Here is a 19,826-nt window from a genome sequence, read left to right on the forward strand (position 1 = left end):
TTAAAGGCTGCATTAGGCTACTGTACATTATGGAGGGATGAGAAATGGTAGCTGTGTGGTTGGTTATGGTATCATGGTGAAATCTTAATCTGAAGTTAATCTCTCATAGTTGTTATATATACAGTATGTGCTATTCACAACATCTCCAGCTTTAAAGTCCGTCAATGCACTGGGTACTCCACAGTTGTCCTGTAATCACTGACCTGGAATCTGTATTGTACATAAGGATTCTGCTAAAGACTTAACAGTGTGATCATAGATCAGTGTTTCACCACTGTTAAACGCTGAAGATGTCATGAGTATACTGGAGTCTTAGAAAGCCAGTTGGAAAGTTAAAAAGTCATTATTCTAACAAAGCTTTTATTTATTATTTTTCGTGTACCTGTCTCACTGCAGACATACTAAGCTATACAGAGGGCGGAGGCACCTATCTTTTTTTCTTGCTCATTCAAATGCCTTTCTTTTGTTGTGAGTTTGGAGTATTTATTTCCCTCCCATCTCTTGAACACTCATTTGCAAATATGTAGATATATTTTGTTATCAGTTAAATAATACAGAATTATTTATGTCAGGTTGTATACATACTTCATTCAAATATCTCTTAGAGGCAAAATAAACTTATAGTAATTGAGCAAAACACGATGATTCATGGCTGTTATAAAATAAAACAAAATAACAAGAAACTTTTAAAACAACCAAAAAACCCTCATCTTTGCACTGGATGTGACTGCTGGTCAAAACTGCTGTACATTGGTCTAGAGAGGCTTTTATAATGGCCATAATGGTAGCTAAATAAAAGCTGAATAAGTTCACTACCACTGGGCTTAATGGCAAAATCATTCCTAATCATTCAGACCCAATATATGCTGATAATCAGGATATAAACAGTGTGTGTGTGTGTGTGTGTGTGTGTGTGTGCCTCTAATGCTTCCAGAAAGGCAAACCGAGGCCAAGATATTTTCAAAAAGCAGAGACAACGCAATTGGCTTATTCGTCGTGTCAGGTTTTTGAAGAAGATAAATAAAGACTTTATTTAAAGATCTAATTTTACCCTACATTTACTAATGCATAGTCTTGAATTACATTGGATGTACATTTGACATCAGGCTGCCATTCATTGGACCTGGCATAGGATGATTGATGGGGACTATCTGAACACAACACACTACAGGTATCCGCCGATGATGGCAGCCTAGTAGAATTTAGTTGTGGTCTTTAGAACAGCTGTATCTCTGCTCTATCTCTATAGTTGTATATCTATTCTAGATCTACGGTTCTAGCTCTACTATATCTCTACATTGGTGTGAATTTTTTGAGAACAATGCCTATTTATTTATATAATCTGCTGTGGATTCTACAGTACCTAACAAATGGAGTCTTCTGATGAAGGAATGTAATAATGTGTACTTGTTCAGTAAGGCCTCTTAAATGGAGCTTCTTAAAATGTTAAAGGGCAAAAACATAATGATACCTAGACTAGTGATAGGTGTGTGTGTGTTTTTGTTTAGAGAGTATCTTTTGAGGCATGGCTTTGAGTTGAATTGACTTGACTCTGAATTTTTTAGAGATTTAATTTAACTTGTATAATTACAGATCACAGTTTGGATCCAAGTGTTTGATCACTTGATGTGATGCTGATTCTACTAGCTGGGATATAAAAGTGATCACCACTGCCCCCTTTTCAATTAGCAATTATATTGCATAACCAAAATAACAAGAAGAAGCTTTTAAAACAAACAAACAAAAAAAAAACCTTGTTGTTGCCTTTGGAGGTTCATAGTAATGAACTAATGCATGACAAAGTGAGAATGTGATGATTGTAAATACTTGCTGGCTTTAATATTTTCATTTGTAAATATTTGTCGTCATCAAGTGGCTGTCAAAGTGCTGTATGTTCCACTTTAGGACACTAAAATGAAGTTAAAGTGCAAACAAAAATATAATTTAAGTTTTGATTAAAAACTCTTATTTTGTTCCCCTGAACATCTTTTTGTATTTGTTTTTGTTTTTTACTAGTGTGTAATTACAAGTACAAATAGCCCCAAATGTATTATTTTTCCAAAAGTGCTATTGTATCATGGAATCAAGGTGCTGTATGATGCACTTTAGGACACCAAAATTAAGTTAAAGTGCAAGCAAAAGTATAATTGAAATTTTGATTAAAAGCTCTTTTTTTGTTCACCTGAACATTTTTTTTTGTATTTGATATTTTTCAACTGGCGTATATTTACTAATACAAATAGCCCCAATGTATTATATTTACCAAAAGTGCCATTGTGTCATGGAATCAATTTTTTCCCTATTTTTGAATATTGGCAGTACGACCCTCATCCAGCAGAGGGAAGCATTGATATTAATGAGACAAAGGGACAGGGTTCAGGTTACCATAGAAGCAGAGGCCTATACCAAATCACTGGTCTAGCCAAATCACTGGTCATGTAAACACGCATGGAGTGATTGAGGTTGGGCGTGAAGGTTGAGGTTAGGTTTTCTTCCGGGCGACATCCTGGACAGCCGTGCCGGCCTGGTCGTTTTTACCAGCGGAGTCGGCGGCCAGTGAGGCCTTTGGCTTTTCCTTCTCTCCACCATCGGCCTCCTCCACGGCCACTGATATCTGTAGAGGCGACTTCCTACAGAGAGGACAGAACAGGAAAGAACCAGCAGATCAGCCATAAGAGATCGGCACATACAAATGGCATTCCACATCTGTATATCTGTACGGTTATCTCTAATGATGTATTTAACCCAAGATGCCGCCATAGACTACAACATAGCTAGCCTGCTCCTGTCGCTCAGAATGAGTAATTACACCTCACCATCACCCAATAATATAAAGGAATGGATGCACTACCTGCCATGTGTTTTGCTGGATTTAAAAGTATGCATGAGTCGATACACATGTAAAGTCAGTGGTGTAGTCTACGTGATACGCAGGACTACGCAGTATACCCACAGTATACCCAAGCATCACCATCTCAGTATATCCACTTGAAATAGGCAAGGATACGTATTAACATTTGGGGTTGATCACAGTATACCCACTACAGCTAACTGCTACATCACAGTATACCCACTACAGCTAACTAGACTACACCACTGTGTAAAGTGCAGATGCAAGTCTGTATTTCTGTGCTAATAGAGCCTCTGTGTGTGTGTCTACGGCTGCATCCATATACGTACTATATTGACCCTTTTAATATGTTCCTAGAGAGTTTCCGGTTGGAATGTTCAAAACAAATGCAGATACTTGAAATGAAAATTAATCTGGCTTTAGCGTAATGCTCTACAAAATGTTGATTTTAAAAACTGTTTTTTATTTTTGCTTGTCCCCAAGTTACCATTTGCTCAATGTTCTTTTCTGTGCCTCAGGAATGCACCTGTTTGTTTATGCAGTTGAAAGGATCTATAGTAGGCGAGACGCAGTTTGTCACAATAGCAGTTTGTCACAATAGCAGTATGTCACAATAGTAGTACGTCCAAATTGCGCTCACATACATGAATAATGCACTAAATTGACGGTTGAGTAGTACGTTCTTAACCAATGTTAGTATGTACTGACTATTCAGAAGCAGCCTAAGTATTTGGGTGTGAGTGTGAATGTGAGTGTGTGTGTCTGTCTATGTGTTTGTGTATGCATGTCTACATGTTTAAGTGTGAGTATGTGCCTGTGTGCATGTGTATGTCTAAGTGTTTGAGTGTGTGTGTCTACGTGTTTGAATGCGTGTGTGTGTGTGTGTGTGTGTGCCTATGTGTTTGAATGCGTGTGTGTGTGTGTGTGTGTGTGTGTGCGTGTGTGTGTATGAGAGAGTGTGTGTGTGTGTGTGTGTGTGTATGAGAGAGTTTGTGTGTGCGTGTGTGTGTATGAGAGAGTGTGTGTGTGTGTGTGTGTGTGTGTGTGTGTGTGTGCGTATGAGAGAGTGTGTGTGTGTGCGTGTGTGTGTGTGCGTGTGTGTGTATGAGAGAGAGTGTGTGTGGGTATGTGTGTGTATGTGTGTGTGTGTGTGTATGAGAGAGAGTGTGTGTATGTGTGTGTGTGTGTGCGTGTGTGTGTATGAGAGAGAGTGTGTGTGTGCGTGTGTGTGTGTGCGTGTGTGTGTATGAGAGAGAGTGTGTGTGTGGGTATGTGTGTGTATGTGTGTGTGTGTGTATGAGAGAGAGTGTGTGTGTGTGTGTGTGTGTGTGCGTGTGTGTGTATGAGAGAGAGTGTGTGTGTGTGTGTGTGTGCGTGTGTGTGTATGAGAGAGAGTGTGTGTATGTGTGTGTGTGTGTGTGTGTGTGTGTGTGCGTGTGTGTGTATGAGAGAGAGTGTGTGTGTGTGCGTGTGTGTGTGTGTGTGTGTGTGTGTGCATGAGAGAGAGTGTGTGTATGTGTGTGTGTGTGTGTGTGTGTGTGTACCTGTCTCCACTCTGAGTGATGAGTCTCCTGCAGGTCTCCATCTGCACATCCAGGCCTCTCTTCATGCTGCACATCTCCATGTACTCATGCAGGTGCCTGTTCATGTCCGACTTAGCAGTGGCCAACTCCAACTGCACACACACACACATATACACACACAGATATAAATATGCACACACACATATGTCAAGAATATCCCTAATTTCCCATTTATAAGACCATCTCTATTTAAATAAGATCATCTCTATTTAAAGAAAGCTGGAGGGGACTGTTGTTAGTCGGCCATGCTGTCTTGCACCCCTGCTGCAACTGTTCCATCCTCCACTCTGTCCCTGGAGCGGTCTCCTTCCACTCACCTCAATCTGGTCGATGGTCTCTTGGTACTCCTTCTCTCGGGACTTAAACAGGCACTCTGTGTCCTTGATCACTTTCTCAATGGATTCCTCTGGCTGCTTTTGTGTGTGTGTATGTGTGTGCGTGCGTGTGTGTGTGTATTATGTGTGTAAGTGTAACATTTGTGTATGTGTGTGTGCGTATGTTTGTGTGAGACAGTGATACAGAGAGAACGCAATAGAGAGAAAAACAGTGAGTGTATGTGTGTGTGCACAGGTGAGAGAGAGAAAGAGAGAGAGAAAGAGAGAGAGAAAGAGAGCGAGAGAGAGTGCATATGTGTGTGTGAGAGAGAGAATGAGAGAGAAAATTAAGAAAAGGGAAAGAGAAAAAAACAGACAAATGAGTACCACTGCAGCTGTTAAAATGGTTCTGCATAGACTTTTAATCTGAATGAAAAGACTAGAGTAGTGACTGACAGGAAACACTTCGCCCTGGGGGTCCATTGCCAAGGTGCATCCTGGGAAATCCTCCCACAGCAGCAGGGTTTCCTCTGTCTCTTCCCAGGCCAGACTGTCACAGTCGTCCTCAAATTCACACTCCCGCCTGCACACATACCACACAACACTGACCTCAAAAGAACTGAGTTCTTTTTCTGATTCAGTTAATACATTCTGCGTTCAGCCTTTTAAGCAGTAAAATAACAGCTGCGTTTGCCCTCGGGGATTTTATAATCCCTGCCAAGAAAATAATAATAATTTTAAAAAAGCTACCAAAAAAAAAAAAAAAATTCAAACAAAACTGTAAAATTAGAATACAGAATAGTTGTCCAAATCGGAAGTATAAGAAACTAGCTCTTACAGCTGATTAAGCATCCTCTGCATCTCCTCATTGATCTGATTGGCTGATGTGCAGGATTCTACTTCCTTGTTCCCGCCCTCCTCGCTCTCAGAGAGGCTGATTGGCTCATCGCCCACTTGCGTCTGCTTCCTTGGGCGACGGAGTGTTGATGGGGGAGTGGCCACCTGCCCATGAAATAATAGAGGTGTGTGTGTGTGTGTGTGTGTGTGTATTCCTTAACTTGTAGAACAAGGTGCTAAAACAGCAAGTACATATATGCTAGCCATTTAATAAAAACAAATATATGAATCAAAATCAGTAATTATATTAATTAGTTCATTACTTTATTACTTGGTTGTGCAATTCAATTATTAATACAGAAACACACAGTAGTGACTTATATTCATGTTTACATTTATGTTTACATTTAGCCATCTAGCTGACACTTTCATCCAAAGCAACTTACAGAAAAGGGAAATGATCAAGGTACAGTGCAATAAGGACATGTCAGTGCAGCAATAAGTACTACTTGCATAGTAGTCAAGTGAAAGTCCTAGAAGGGGGATGGTCAAGTGGTAAGTGCTAGATTAAGCATGTCCAGTTGTTGGCATTGCTGGGAGAGTAGGTGCTCTCTCTCATTTCACTTAAGCGTCTGCTAAATGAGTGAATGTGTGAGAGTGCCGTTCTGGCACAGCTGTTACTGTTGCGGTGGCTAGAGCAGAGCTAAAAGAGACGCATGCAGTACCTGGAAAATCTGGATCATGTCCTCGCAGTTCCTCTGCTGAGCCACGTCGCACAGGCGAGCTGTAATGTCGATCCGGCGGCAGATATCCATGTCCACCTTCATGGCCTTCTCCTGAATCTTGCTATCCAGGTCAGAGAGGTCCTGGACAAGTGAGACGTGGTAGGGAATATGAATAAAAAATATATAGAGTAGCTGCACACTCTGATGTCTTTTTGTCTTATATTTATTTAACCGACGTTTCAGCACACAAACTTCTCAAAACTTGATAAAGGCTGCGTGCCGAAACATTGGTTAAATAAATACACAAAAAGACAACTGAGAGTGCGGCTACTCTATTTTTAATTTGATAAACCCACTAGCTAGCACCACGACTTGGGTGTGTGTCCCTCCTCCAAGCCTTTCAGGGAAAAGAGTAAGGCATAAGGATCATAGGGAAATGGACAACAGATCCGGAAAGGAGTATAAGGAATAAAGGCCCATTCACACCAAGAACGATAACGATAACGATAACGATAACTATAAATAATTTCGTTCTCGTTAATATGAATGACGACGTTCACACATAAACTATAACGATAACGACATGAAGAACTATATCGTTGGGGATCACTTTCAGAGCGATTTTCACAACGATAAAATGCTAATAGCCAATCAGAACTCATCGAATTTTAGCCGTCACATTTATTAACACAAGGAGAGACTTTGTTTATCGTTGTTCAGTGTGAACGCTTTTATCGTTATGGTTATAGTTATCATTATCGTTATCGTTCTTGGTGTGAATGGGCCTTAAGGAATAAGACAACCGGCACTCCATGGAATATACAACTAAAGACCAATATAAGAGATCCACACAGTTGTATTAGTCTAATACTACAGTTCCACGCTGGGAAATAGGAAATAATTAAAAATGAATGAGACAAGATATAGACCATGGAATATAAAGAATAATTAATAACAATACGTCTAAAGACAAAAGGAATACAGACTCTAAGACAATATACCATGAACACTATTTGGTCTAATTAGCCATTTTCATTCAAGGCACTAAATCAAACAATGGCGGCCAGGAATACTAGCTGTCTTCTTTCACTATGCTGCAATCAAACTGGCCCCCATCCTACCGCTTATTAAGGTCGGTGAGGTCTTGGGCACCAGCCAACAGAGATAAGCAGCCAGTCTCAGCCATGCTGTGAAGCTAATTTGGCCTCCTGGTACTCAAAACTGGCGCCACTTTGCTGACCCACGTTCCAGCCACTGACCTGTTGGTGGTGGCTTTAGTCGCTTCAGATTACTCTAGCTACATTGTAATCGCTGTGTTGTTGAACTCGTGTTTGTGATGCACTACTAATCTGTGACGTTGGTCATGTCATGTGACTACGGTAAGCGGCAGGTGGCAAAACTCACACTACTCATCAGGCCTTTGAAGAGCACCAGTTCAGCCTTCAGCTGTTTGACTCTCAGGGCCAGCTCATCCTGACACACTTCACTCTCCTGGAGGTCCTACAGGACAGACACACACACACACACACACACACACACAGACATAAAACAAATCACATAGTGAATACATTTACTACTAATAATATATCACATTTACAATAATGTCACAACTATCGAGTTTTAGAGCTGCAGTAATACACTGATGACTGCACTTTGGGAAAATCAGGTAGGGGCACAGAAACATAGACTTCTCCAGAAAAGAGAGACACTGATACTGACAACCTGTGTCATTTGTGTAGATATTTCTGTGCCATTTTGTAGATATTGCTCAAAAGTACAACTACAAACAGTTCTTCTCCAGTTTTTATCTAGGTAGATAGATAGATACTTTATTGATCCCCAAGGGGAAATTCGAAATCTGGATGTTAATCATGATGAATCATACAACATGTAACACTGAAATACAACTGAAATGTGTTCCACAGAGCCTGAAGACATCAGCCTTCCCCCCTTGGCCAGAGCACACCTACCTCCTCCAGGTCTGCAAGCTTTTCCTGGAGGTCCACTCTCACTGTGTACTCGTCCTCCCATCTACAAAAAACACAACAACATGCATCACATCTTTCAATTTTCCCTTTCACTGGAATGATGAATCAGTCTACTAATCAGATATCATGGTATGTTATATCAATATTATATCAGTATGATATACAAATACTTATACAAAAGCATAAACACATTCCATGAATCTATCAACAGTAATAACATCAATCACTTGATTATTTTTTTGTGTAATAATGAATGCATAATAGATGCTTTCTGTCTGGGCCTGTGTCTGTGCAGTCTGTTCCTCTGGCCCGCTCACATATCATGAAGCACTCTGGGAGGAAGTGTTTTCAAATCCTCCCCAGTTAAGCCTGGTCCATAATTAGCCCCTATAAGTTCCTGCAGTAACATTTCTTATTGATGCTCAGCTGAAGTGTGCACAATTAGATGGACTAGTACCGCTGGGATCACTAAGTGGGTCTGACAAGGACGTCCGGATTGGGATAGCCTATGTCAAGATCTAAGGCACAGCTTAGCTTGACTTCCCCTCACACAGAATGTTTGTGATATTCTATTACCATCCCATCATGCTGCATTAGAACTGCCTGAACCGATGCTGTTCATCCGTGTCGGACTGGGGGCAGTTTCCATGACAACCACCAACTTGTGCTCAAATGCACTGAAGTCATTGAAGTTGCATGCATGTTAAAGTGCTCTTTTCTGTAATGCTATGCAGTGTTGTGGAACCTACATACAGACACACACACACACACACACACACACACACACACACACACACAAGCCCAAAGACACACACACACACAAATGTATGCACACACACGTGACGTGTGTGCTGTGCACCCTCACACGACACACAGACTCACTGCGGGGATGCAGTGATGGGCAAAATGTTACGTAAGCATTGCTCCAAAACCTGCACAGAGGCAAGTCACACAGAGGGGGAGAGCAGCAAGAAGATTAGCTAATCAAGATGGCTGTGCTATAACATACAGCTCTCACACAGACACACACACATACCAAACCAAACCCTCTCCAACAGCACAAACACAAGTGCCTCTACAAAAGTCTAATTTGACGACGGGCCGAGGGGAATAAATAAAAATAAAAAACAGCATCTCCCCTGAGTTACAGAGGCAGTGTCAACAAGGAGAAGATGTTAATAACAAGTGCTGCACATCCCTGCTGTAACTCATCAGGGCAAAGACATGAATCAAACTGATGACTGGTACTGCAGGGAGGGAGAAAGAGAGAGAGAGCACAAGAATGAGCTGGATAGAGAAGAAGTGCGAGGGAAGGAGGAGGAGGAGTGTGTGTGTGTGTGTGTGTGTGTGTGTGTGTGTGTGTGTGTGTGTGTGTGTGTGTGTGTGTGTGTTGGGGTGGGAGGGTGGCAGAGAAACTCTCAGCAGAGCAGTGCTGCATTGCAGATGCAGAATACTGAGGGGAGGGGGCAGGAGCAGGAGGCAGAGAGAGAGAGAGGGAAGAGAGAGAGAGAGAGAGGGAAGAGATGGAGAAGGAGAGAGAGAGGGGAGGAGAGAGAGGGAAGAGAGAGAGAGAGAGGGAAGAGATGGAGAAGGAGAGAGAGAGGGGAGGAGAGAGAGAAGAGAGAGAGAGGGAAGAGAGAGGGAAGAGACGGAAGGGAGGAGGGAGAAATGGGGTGAGGAACAGAGAGAGCGAGGGAAGGAGGGAGGGAGGGAGGGAGGGGAGACCAAGTGAGGCCAGATGAGAGAGGGAGGATGGGGGAGGGGAGGGGGTGAGCAGGAAAAGGGCCTTCTCTCCAGTACTCTCACTTTGAGCTAATTCATGTCTTTGGATGCGATCGATTTGGACATTTAGGATGGTGCAGCTGTGCTTGTTAAAACTCTGGCTCACAGTGCTGGCTGTAAACTCCCCCGGATGTGTAGGAAGTGTTATAACTTATAATACAAATGTCTGAGCTTACATCTAAACAATGAAGTTACGGGTGAAGGCAAATACCCTTCCCAGGTTTCCCCATCATAGACACATAACTCCTAACACTGCAACAAACCTCTGACACTGAAACAAACCTCTGCCTTTATCTGAGTGCTTGGACTATCTTCACACAGGCACAACTGTAAACACTGGTATAGTACAGCCATTCCATGGATACATTTCATGCGCTGTGGATCCTTTCTGTAAAGTGACACCAGGAGATCCAGACAAGCTGTCTTGAAGCATAAATAAATCTGAGGGTTTCTGCCTGACCATAAAATGAATGATGGTGTGGTGCAACTGTAATCTCTCTCTAATTTGTACCTAATTATTAGTTTATGAATATCCAAAACTGATGATTGCACAAGGGTGTATACAACAGTCTTCACCTGGTTCTTTAAAGACAAGTTGTCAACCTTAAAACAGGTGTTAAGTGATTCAGAGAAGGCAGAACTTTACCTTCGTTTATAGTCGTCTCTCTCTCGCTTGACTTTGGCCAACACATTGTACAGCGCACGAATCTCAGGTGTGATGGTGTCAATCTGGACGCCCACTCCATCCGGCTGACTCCATGACACCCCAGGCCCCACTGTCCGAGTCTCTTTGGCGAAACCTGGGCTTGGCCTGCGAGTATGGTTGTAGGACCAAATGGTTCCAGGTAGGAACCTGGGTGGGGGGTTGTTGCACGTGGTAGTTCCGGTACTCATAAATCTCTCGTTTATGTTGGATATGGTCTTGGGTGGGTCAGTTGGAGTGGCTGGACTAATGGTTATGTTGGAGGTGAGGTTGAAGTTGGAGTCTGGGACGGAGGGATTTACAATCCCCAGGGTTGGATTGAAATGTGGCTCAAGAGTGTCTGCTGTGTTCAGGGAAGGGGACAGGAGGGTCCCGGTCAAATAAGCTGCGTTGGTTGCATTTTGGAGAGGGATGAAATCCGGCCTAATCGGTATGGGCCCAACAAACCCCGTCTGAACGCCGACATCTCGAGTGAGTGGCCTTCTCCCCATACCTCCATTGTTGTGAGAGTCCAGCGCCTGCTGCAGCTGTTTCTCCAAAGCCTTGTTTCGACGCTCAAGCTCATGAACTTTTGCCAAGAAGCAACGGAAACGCAAATTGAGTGTCTTCAGGACGCTTATGTTGGACCCCAGGTCATTGCGCAAGGCCATGGCGGCAGGTGCGGGTGGTGGCGCGCGATGGAGGCTGTTGTTGAGGTGCAAGTATGCAAGTCCGGTAGGCGGCATACTGGACAAACTGTCCGGTCCTACGCCAGGGTACTCGCCCAAGAAAATATTAGAGTCAGGGGCACCGTAAAATGAGTCGGGCATCAACCCCGTATTGGATGACTCTGATAGACCTGAAAACTGATTCTGTTGCTGATGCTGGAGCGAATACACGCTCTCCCCGAGTAAAGGATTCATTCTTCTATGAGAAAATCTGAAATGCTCGAAATCCGGCATGAACACCGATTTATCAATTTAGCTTGCACAACTTAAATCGTTATCGTTAAGGAAACGCTAGCTAACGTTACTTGGTTAGCTCTGTAAAGTAATGCACCTCTGTTATCCAATCCGTTGGAACAGTGTAAACACTTAAGGCACAGTCCTCCTCAATAGACAGAAAAAACGTATGCCACGACAGAATGTGCGTGTCAAAAATTGTTCTAATAAAATGCAAAATACCTGGTTATCCAGTACCGGACAGTATGAAGGATAGGTCTTGGACAGTAGCAGTGTCGCCACACTTCCTCACAGGCACAAATAAACACGACACTACCGACTGCGGCTCTCAGCTGTGGTTTACTGGTAGTATGCGCGCATGTACATTTAGTAAAGATCTATTGCTGCACCTGTGACATTTGATCTTACGCATTTACCTGATATTTGTATAGCTTTAGTGCAAAACTATTTCAGAACGTGGTAAAACGAAAAAAATCAGTAGCTATTTGCAACATCTGTCGCAGGTTTTCAGAAAGTTACGGTAGCCTTGGTACAAGGTTGACGTCAGTATGGCCGTGAAAGAGATGCGCCAAGTGGTAAAATAATCATGACGACACCTTATTAGACAGTAACAGCCAATTATTCAGGCGATACATTTGCAATTATCAGAGGGGTGACGTGTTAACACAACCATGTTTTTGATTCTGTCTACAGCCTTGCATTTGCTTGAATTACAAAAATACCAATAACTGAAACAACACAACAACAGAATAAGAGGAAGAAATAAAAAAAGTTATATTTTTCATTTCAACTTTATGACTGCAATATTCATAGACACCATGCTGACCAATGTATATCTGTGGTACCAAAGCAGTATGCTGCAGAATGCATGGAAAAAATGATTTAATTGCAGTTAGACAGGCAGACAAAAGTGGATATAGATGATATTTTATGGTTTTATGGGATAGTTAATTAGCCTGGAAAATCCAGACCCTGGTAATCTAGAAAGATTAAGGGTCTGGCCACGAACAATGTAATGTCCCAACTCAAGGAGCGGCAACAAGCAGGCATTTAAAAATCTCACTGCACGCAATTGGATAACACTAGACCAATGTTTACTCTGAATGATTTCGGAATTCGACACAATCGGATAACACTACGACCAATGTTTACTGTCCTCCAACGTTGCAGTGCTGTCTTCATCAGTTTAGCAACTTTAGCTGGTTCCCCGGGATGCAAGGGGTAAAAGTAACGTGCATCATTGCTCATTGCCAGAGTGTCTCGCAGAGACAATTCCATTGTGCTCTCGCGAGAACTCTGGATTTCCAGTGTAATGGTTAATACCCCTGCCCCCTAAAACATCAGATCCTATATTGGAAAACAGTGGAACAAAGTCTTCCATTGGCCGAAACCACTAGACACCACTCTGTAACGTGTAAATAGATGTATCTGTATAAACGTATCTGCAAAACCAAAACAAGAAAGAACAAGTGCACATCTTTAATTGTTGTTTAATTGTTGTTTTATTAAAAAAAAGTGATTGTAAGTGGAACTCCCCACCGCCAAGTCACCGTAAGTGAAAACAGTGAGGAGGAACAGGATTACAGGGAAAAGTTATCACGTGAGCAGGTAGCAGATTGTGTGCAGGAAACGCATCACGCAAGAAGACTTTACTCCTTGGTCTTCATGTGTACCATCAGGTCGACAACGCGGTTGCTGTAGCCGTACTCATTGTCGTACCTGGTTAGAGACATCAGACAAATAACACAATGTAGTTATTATTTGTGTTATCGTGTGTTACGGGGGTACAGGGTGTGCCGTGTGTGATGTTAGGGGACGTACCATGACACCACCTTGACAAAGTGGTCAGAGATGGCGATACCTGCACCAGCGTCGAAGTAGGAGGAGTGTGGGTCGCTGTTGAAGTCTGTGGACACAACCTGAAGAGACAGAAGAGGTACTGCTGAATAGGGAAACTCAGGCCCAACTAGTGTAAAGGTTGAGATTCTGATAACTGGGATAATGATGTAGACTATAGATAAAAGTAACTTGAGGACACTGAGAGAAATAATGATCTAACTGTACACCAAAATGAGAATGGGGAAAGGAACTGTTTAATGAATATACTATAGATTAGCAAGTCACAATACCTTTCAGCTGATCCTAATTACAGCATTTGAGTTAATTTAGTAGCTATATCATTAATAACAGACTGTGGATACAGATGTGTCATCAGTCTGTGTCATCACGCTTACCTGGTCCTCTGTGTATCCCAGAATTCCCTTCATTGGGCCCTCAGCGGCTGCCTTGACAACCTTCTTGATGTCATCATACTTGGCCTGGAGTCAAGGATAAAGACAGTTGCTCTGTGAGCTAATGGACAAGGGGATGGGATCGGAATGAATAAATAGAAAGGAGGGAGAGAGGAATACGAGCTGAGTTGCACTCACAGGCTTCTCCAGACGAACTGTCAGGTCAACAACAGACACATTAGGGGTGGGGACGCGGAAGGCCATGCCGGTAAGCTTTCTGAAATACAAAAAGACAAAAAATAAAAAAATAATATCCAAGCAGTTATTCCAATACATTTCTCCACATTAAACCAGTGGGACACAAGCCACATCATCCATTTGCTAAATTACAAAAATGTACATTAGCAGCATTCACTAAATGTTATCAGCTGGGTAAGCCTGTCCTCTTAATAATTCATGCCTTAAAGCCCAGGATGACATCTAATCTCCCCTTAAAGATTTTCTTAATGATGCATTTGAACTCAACGATTTTGAACTCAACAACAAAACTATCTTCCTTGTCTGCAGCTCTGACGAAAGCTTGATTTGACATTCACATTTTGTTCAGACACCTTATGTCAAAGCAGGGCATATCCTCTAGGGTCAGACTGACTGCCTTGAACTCCTGCCTTGGTGTAGCTAACTACTGCCAGGGTCTGAGAGGGTGCTGCTCAGAGTTGGGCACGTACCCATTAAGCTCAGGAATGACCTTGCCCACGGCCTTGGCAGCGCCGGTGGAAGCAGGAATGATGTTCTGGCTGGCACCACGGCCATCTCTCCACAGCTTGCCTGAGGGAGAGTCCACGGTCTTCTGGGTGGCGGTGACAGCATGCACGGTGCTCTGGACAATGCAGAAGACAAAAGCAACATCAGTTAGAACTGGACAGTAAGAACATTCCGGTGACCTGGCTTCTCCCCTTACAGTGTTAAAAGACAGATTTTTTTTTTTTTTTAAATGTAAGATCATGGTGACATTTGTGACTGTCAACCACCATGGTACAAATGCACTATACTGCACTGTACACATTTCATAACTTTTAACACCTTTTTTATACCTGAAAAAGGACAAAATAAGACCATAACAATTGTGCAAGAAATTGACAAAGCAGACTACACTACACTAGGTTTTTGCACTTTTGAGATCAGTAAACAATTCTTGAAGGAATGTTTGATTTCTCGATGGACATAGTAGCATATACTGTATATCTATATCTTCGAAAAAGTGTCTGATAAAAAAGTGTCAACATACCATGAGCCCCTCAATGATGCCGAAGTTGTCATGCAGGACCTTAGCAACGGGTGCCAGGCAGTTAGTTGTGCAGGAGGCATTGCTGGAAAAATAACAAAATTGATCATTGATCAATTAATCAAGTCACGATAATAGGAAACAGACAGAGATTTAGCAACACTGTTAAAGATGGTCTAACCTACCTGACAACCTTCATGGAGTTGTCATACTTGTCGTGGTTGACACCCATGACAAACATGGGGGCATCGGCACTGGGGGCAGAGATGATAACCCTCTTGGCGCCACCATTCAAATGGGCCTGACAGAAAAGAGAGCAGAGAGAAGCGTCCATCTTTATATCCTGATGAGAATGTTGTTGTGCGGAGCGCACATACACATTTCCCCAACAGCCAGACTACACCAGGCACATAACAGACAGGCTATACCAGACCGTATGCTGCAACAATCAGCTTCCAATTCCAACTGTAATCTATGGACCTGGCTACACCAGACATGATAGCAGTGCACAGGCTACATTAGAAGAGTCTGTTAAAGCCCGGCTGTAACAGTGAGGTCATTTGGTTGAATGTAGAATGTAGTCTTTGGCTTGCAGTACACAATCAAAGGAGTACGGAGAAGAGAGGACTTACTGAGGCCTTCTCGATGGTGGTGAACACGCCAGTGGACTCCACAACGTAGTCAGCACCGGCATCGCCCCACTTAATGTTGGCTGGGTCCCTCCTGCAAATGGAGAATGTGTTTTAGAACACTGTACAACACTGGAAGCCTACCAAGTACACCCAAGAACCCAATGAATCTGTACTAATAAACAGGCTACTGCCCAATGGCCACAAGGCCACATACTGCAGTCACTTTCAGACATTCCATCTTGGAATGTTTGGCTATTATGCTGAATACTGATAAAGCTCACTGAACATAGTGTAAGTAGAGATTTGTGTTAGATATTGAGTGACCGAAGGTTGAGGATTGTTTGTGCACGGGTCCTTACTCGCAGAAAACAGTGATGGCATGTCCATTGATGACAAGCTTGCCTCCTTCAATCTTCACATCACCGTGGAAACGGCCGTGGGTGGAGTCATACTTGAACATGTAAGCCTGTCAGCCAGAAGATGTTTTCAGTTAATAATTTTAAATGATCAAAGTGAGATAACCAAGTGTTGTTTTTCAATCAACATAACACAATGTTACTTGTTCATAATTTATTATTTTGTGTTTAAAAACAGTTGTTTCCTAATATTTACTAAAGAGGGGGAAAACAGAAGCCTACCATGTACTCGACATCGATGAAAGGGTCGTTGATGGCCACAATCTCAGCCTTGCCGGTGAGCAGTGCCACGCGGGTCACCAGACGACCAATGCGACCAAATCTGGAAAGAAATAGAGTGAATGGTGTGTCACTGTTCAGTCTTGCTAGTATAAACACTCTTATAGACCGATACACAAACACACACAAACAAGTAATGTACAAATCAGGGTTGTGCAAAATTCAAATTGCAATTCTGCTTCCTGTTTACTGCCTTAATTGAAATGCAAGTGAAATTCAAGAATTTAATTGGAATTTAAGAGCAAATTTCAATTCAATTCTGGAATTTTGCACAAGCCTGGTACAAATACATGTACATAATGTATGTTCATATTGTTCTCTCTTCTTGTCCCTCTTGCAAGGGCTTCTGCTCTTTCTCATTATGCCACTGGGGGGCAGCATCAGCCAACACATGCACATGAACACGTACACACAGAAACACAGACACACATGATCACTGATCCACTCACACCATCACACATTTACTCTCACACATACACAACTAAGAACTGAGCCTTACATGGTCAGCTCACCTCGGCCGATAACAAAAGGCCAAATCTCCACACCAAAGTCTTTGCCCTCTGCCTAATATGGCTGCCAACTAAGTCAGGGCCAACAGAGATGACATGGTCAAGTGAGCTGAGACCACAAGTCTAGCTTGAAGATGTGACCAGATGCCAATGGCCTCCAGGACACAAGACAACTGGTGTGCTCTTAGAACTATGTGCAGTTGTTGAGACAGTTGCCGTGGTTTCCGGCCAAACTCCTCAGGATGGCTTACGCCTGTCCATCCCCTTGAAGGAGATGCAAATGTCAAAGTAGCAAATCTAAAGGTGCTATGCCAACCTAAATGTTTAGACCTCTAATGGTCAAGCCATATTGTTTACATGTCACATGCACAAATTATCACTCCTGCTGAAACCTAAGTCAACTGGAGGTTTGGTTGGCAAGCCTGTGTCACTGTCTGGACTGGTTTGAATAGTTGGCAGGGGAGATGTGCGGTGCCACTTTCATCAGGATTATAAAGACTCTACTGTTCCTTCCAATGGGTAGATACATCACACAACAGCTGCAGATGGTCACCAAGGCAGACAGACTGACAGCTGACGCAGTCAGCATGAATAAAGCCATTACACGCAAATGTTATTCTGATGCCAGCCAGATAAAAAAAAAAAAATACCCATATGGTTAATGCATTTACTGGCAGACTAAAACGCAGAGCAGGCTTTCCTGTGGGCCAGAAAATATTCTAGGTACAAATGTTTCACTGTCAGAAGAGAAAAAGAAGTCTTGGTCAAGTGTTTGGGGGTAAAAGTCTGTTGAATGAATGTGCAATGTGTGCATTCAATTCTACTCTACTTCTAATTCTACTTCTACTCTGTCAATAAAAGCCTACAATCAGTGGTACTGATACAGGACCATATAGCATTTGCCTGCTGTGTTGTCTTATCTCTGAAGCAAAAATAAAAGAGTCCATCAGGTCAAGAGTTAATAAAAAAGGGGGGTGGGGGGTGGCAATCTTGTGGTACTCCCACTATCTCACAAAAGCTCAAGCAGCCAGCCACCTCCTGATCCTAAAGTGCTGGCTGGAAAGGTTGCCGCTCTAAAATTAGTTGGACAGCATACAGGAATGTGACAGCTGAGTAGGGGAGAGATGGAGTTGAGAGACATGGTTGAAAGAATGAAAGACAACAGAGAGAGAGGGAGAGAAAGAGAGAGAGAGAAATAGATATGAAAGAGAGAGAGAGGGAGAGAGACAGTGTGTGTGATATGACCTCGGAGCTATTCTAAGCACAGTATGGAAGAGACAAAATTGAGGTGGTGTAATGTTACACACATAGCCTCGAGACCCCTCGAGTTCCTATAGGCCTTCCGCCTAGGCACAGTCTTATGTAATATCTCCTCTGCTCTGTCCTTCTATCACTTCCAAACCCCTGCACTTCCTCAACAAAGGCAACTTACAAATGCACTAATGGGAACAGGTTCAAACAAAATATAATTTGAGCAATTCATATGCAGGTCACTCACCCATTGACTCCAAACTTCACCATTTTGTCAATCTGTTTAAGTCCGCTGAAAGACACAGAGAGCACCACAGGGACTTAATTAGTTACAGAGCATCCGCTGAATCAAAATCAAAAGGTTAAGGCATGAGGTTTACTCTGCAGATTATGGAGATAGTGTGTAAAAACATATTTCTTGAAAGTTTAAGTTCATAACTGCACATGTTAATGTATTATATACATTATATACATATATTTATATACATTCTTAAACATAAGTCTTTAAACAATTAGAGTGAAGTTAGGCTAAGTTAAGTTAAAAGATGAGAGCATAATATTGCATCTCAAACTTCTCAGAAACTTTGCACAAAACGCCTTTATTCTAGCAATAAGCATAGGTTATAATGAAGATAAATGTACCGTCTGTGAGAGGTCTCTGTCCCGTTGAGTGCTGTGAGCGGGGACGAGGAAAGGGGGGGCCGCCAATTTATCCCATAGTCCTAGCAGGAGACCCGCCCCCTTAGAATGTCAAGGTCGGGGAAACTTGACGCAATTGACCCGCGCCACCCCAAATAATTCCACTAGAAATAACGTTTCTAAACTTTGACAGTGTCATCTTTTGAAATTCAAGTCGCCAAATTATGAGGTGCATATTTTAAAGAAGCGAGCAACCTCATATTAAAATACGTTGTTGACTGCGCATGTGCCCATAAAGACGCAGTCGCGCGATATATGATGGACTTGTTAGACATTTGTCGCTGGTAGGACAATAGGGCCTATAGCAACACAACTCTCTGCATCCTCACGTGATAGATGCACAATTGTGAGCATCCGATGGCCTTTCAGTGTAGGGATTTGAGTGACAATGACACCAATGAGAGTTGCTTTGTAACACACGGAAAAACGTATTTCTTGGCAAGCTTTCCTCAACATACTGCCGCACAGCCACATGCTAAGGATGTATACGCTATAAGGTCCTCACACAGGGGTGATGTAAAGGTCAGCCTAAAAATAATGCAGATAACTTTCTCAGTGCCAGTTCAGACCTCTGTATACTGTACCATGGATGCACGAGACTCCTTCGAGGTTCAGTATATGCCAAAGGGTGTGACATTTGCTGCAGGTAGATCAAATGTATGACTGCTGTATGTAACATGCTAATAACATACACAACCCTACATGTCAGTTGTAAACTAATCTAATTGAAAATCAAGTAGGCTACACTTAGGCCTACTTCAAGATTTGATTGAGGAGAAAGGTTATCTCGTTCAGAGGAT

General features: G+C 42.6%; 2 protein-coding genes across 3 annotated transcripts; both read right to left on the bottom strand.

Annotated features, from left to right (window-relative positions):
• Positions 1-2,413: 2,413 nt before the first annotated feature.
• Positions 2,414-12,022, bottom strand: iffo1a (intermediate filament family orphan 1a). Of its 2 annotated transcripts, none has more exons than XM_042075838.1 (9): positions 10,727-12,022; positions 8,281-8,341; positions 7,715-7,810; positions 6,311-6,451; positions 5,587-5,750; positions 5,205-5,331; positions 4,752-4,844; positions 4,396-4,526; positions 2,414-2,630 (listed from the first exon to the last, which is right to left on the bottom strand). In XM_042075838.1, the coding sequence occupies exons 1-9, from the start codon at positions 11,722-11,724 to the stop codon at positions 2,483-2,485; spliced, it is 1,959 nt and encodes a 652-aa protein (XP_041931772.1). In that variant the 5' UTR covers positions 11,725-12,022; the 3' UTR covers positions 2,414-2,482. The 2 variants fall into 2 exon arrangements, with proteins under 2 accessions (XP_041931772.1, XP_041931771.1); XM_042075837.1 differs by having other exon boundaries at positions 4,752-4,847; positions 10,727-12,021.
• Positions 12,023-13,198: 1,176 nt separating this feature from the next.
• LOC121695218 (glyceraldehyde-3-phosphate dehydrogenase-like) lies at positions 13,199-19,081 on the bottom strand. Its single transcript, XM_042075846.1, has 12 exons — positions 18,970-19,081; positions 18,575-18,619; positions 16,511-16,610; positions 16,232-16,338; positions 15,873-15,963; positions 15,426-15,541; positions 15,244-15,325; positions 14,684-14,835; positions 14,154-14,232; positions 13,959-14,042; positions 13,546-13,643; positions 13,199-13,443 (listed from the first exon to the last, which is right to left on the bottom strand). The coding sequence occupies exons 2-12, from the start codon at positions 18,595-18,597 to the stop codon at positions 13,374-13,376; spliced, it is 1,002 nt and encodes a 333-aa protein (XP_041931780.1). The 5' UTR covers positions 18,598-18,619; positions 18,970-19,081; the 3' UTR covers positions 13,199-13,373.
• Positions 19,082-19,826: the final 745 nt, after the last annotated feature.

This window comes from Alosa sapidissima, chromosome 21, assembly GCF_018492685.1.
Source record: "Alosa sapidissima isolate fAloSap1 chromosome 21, fAloSap1.pri, whole genome shotgun sequence".
NCBI lineage: Eukaryota > Metazoa > Chordata > Actinopteri > Clupeiformes > Clupeidae > Alosa > Alosa sapidissima.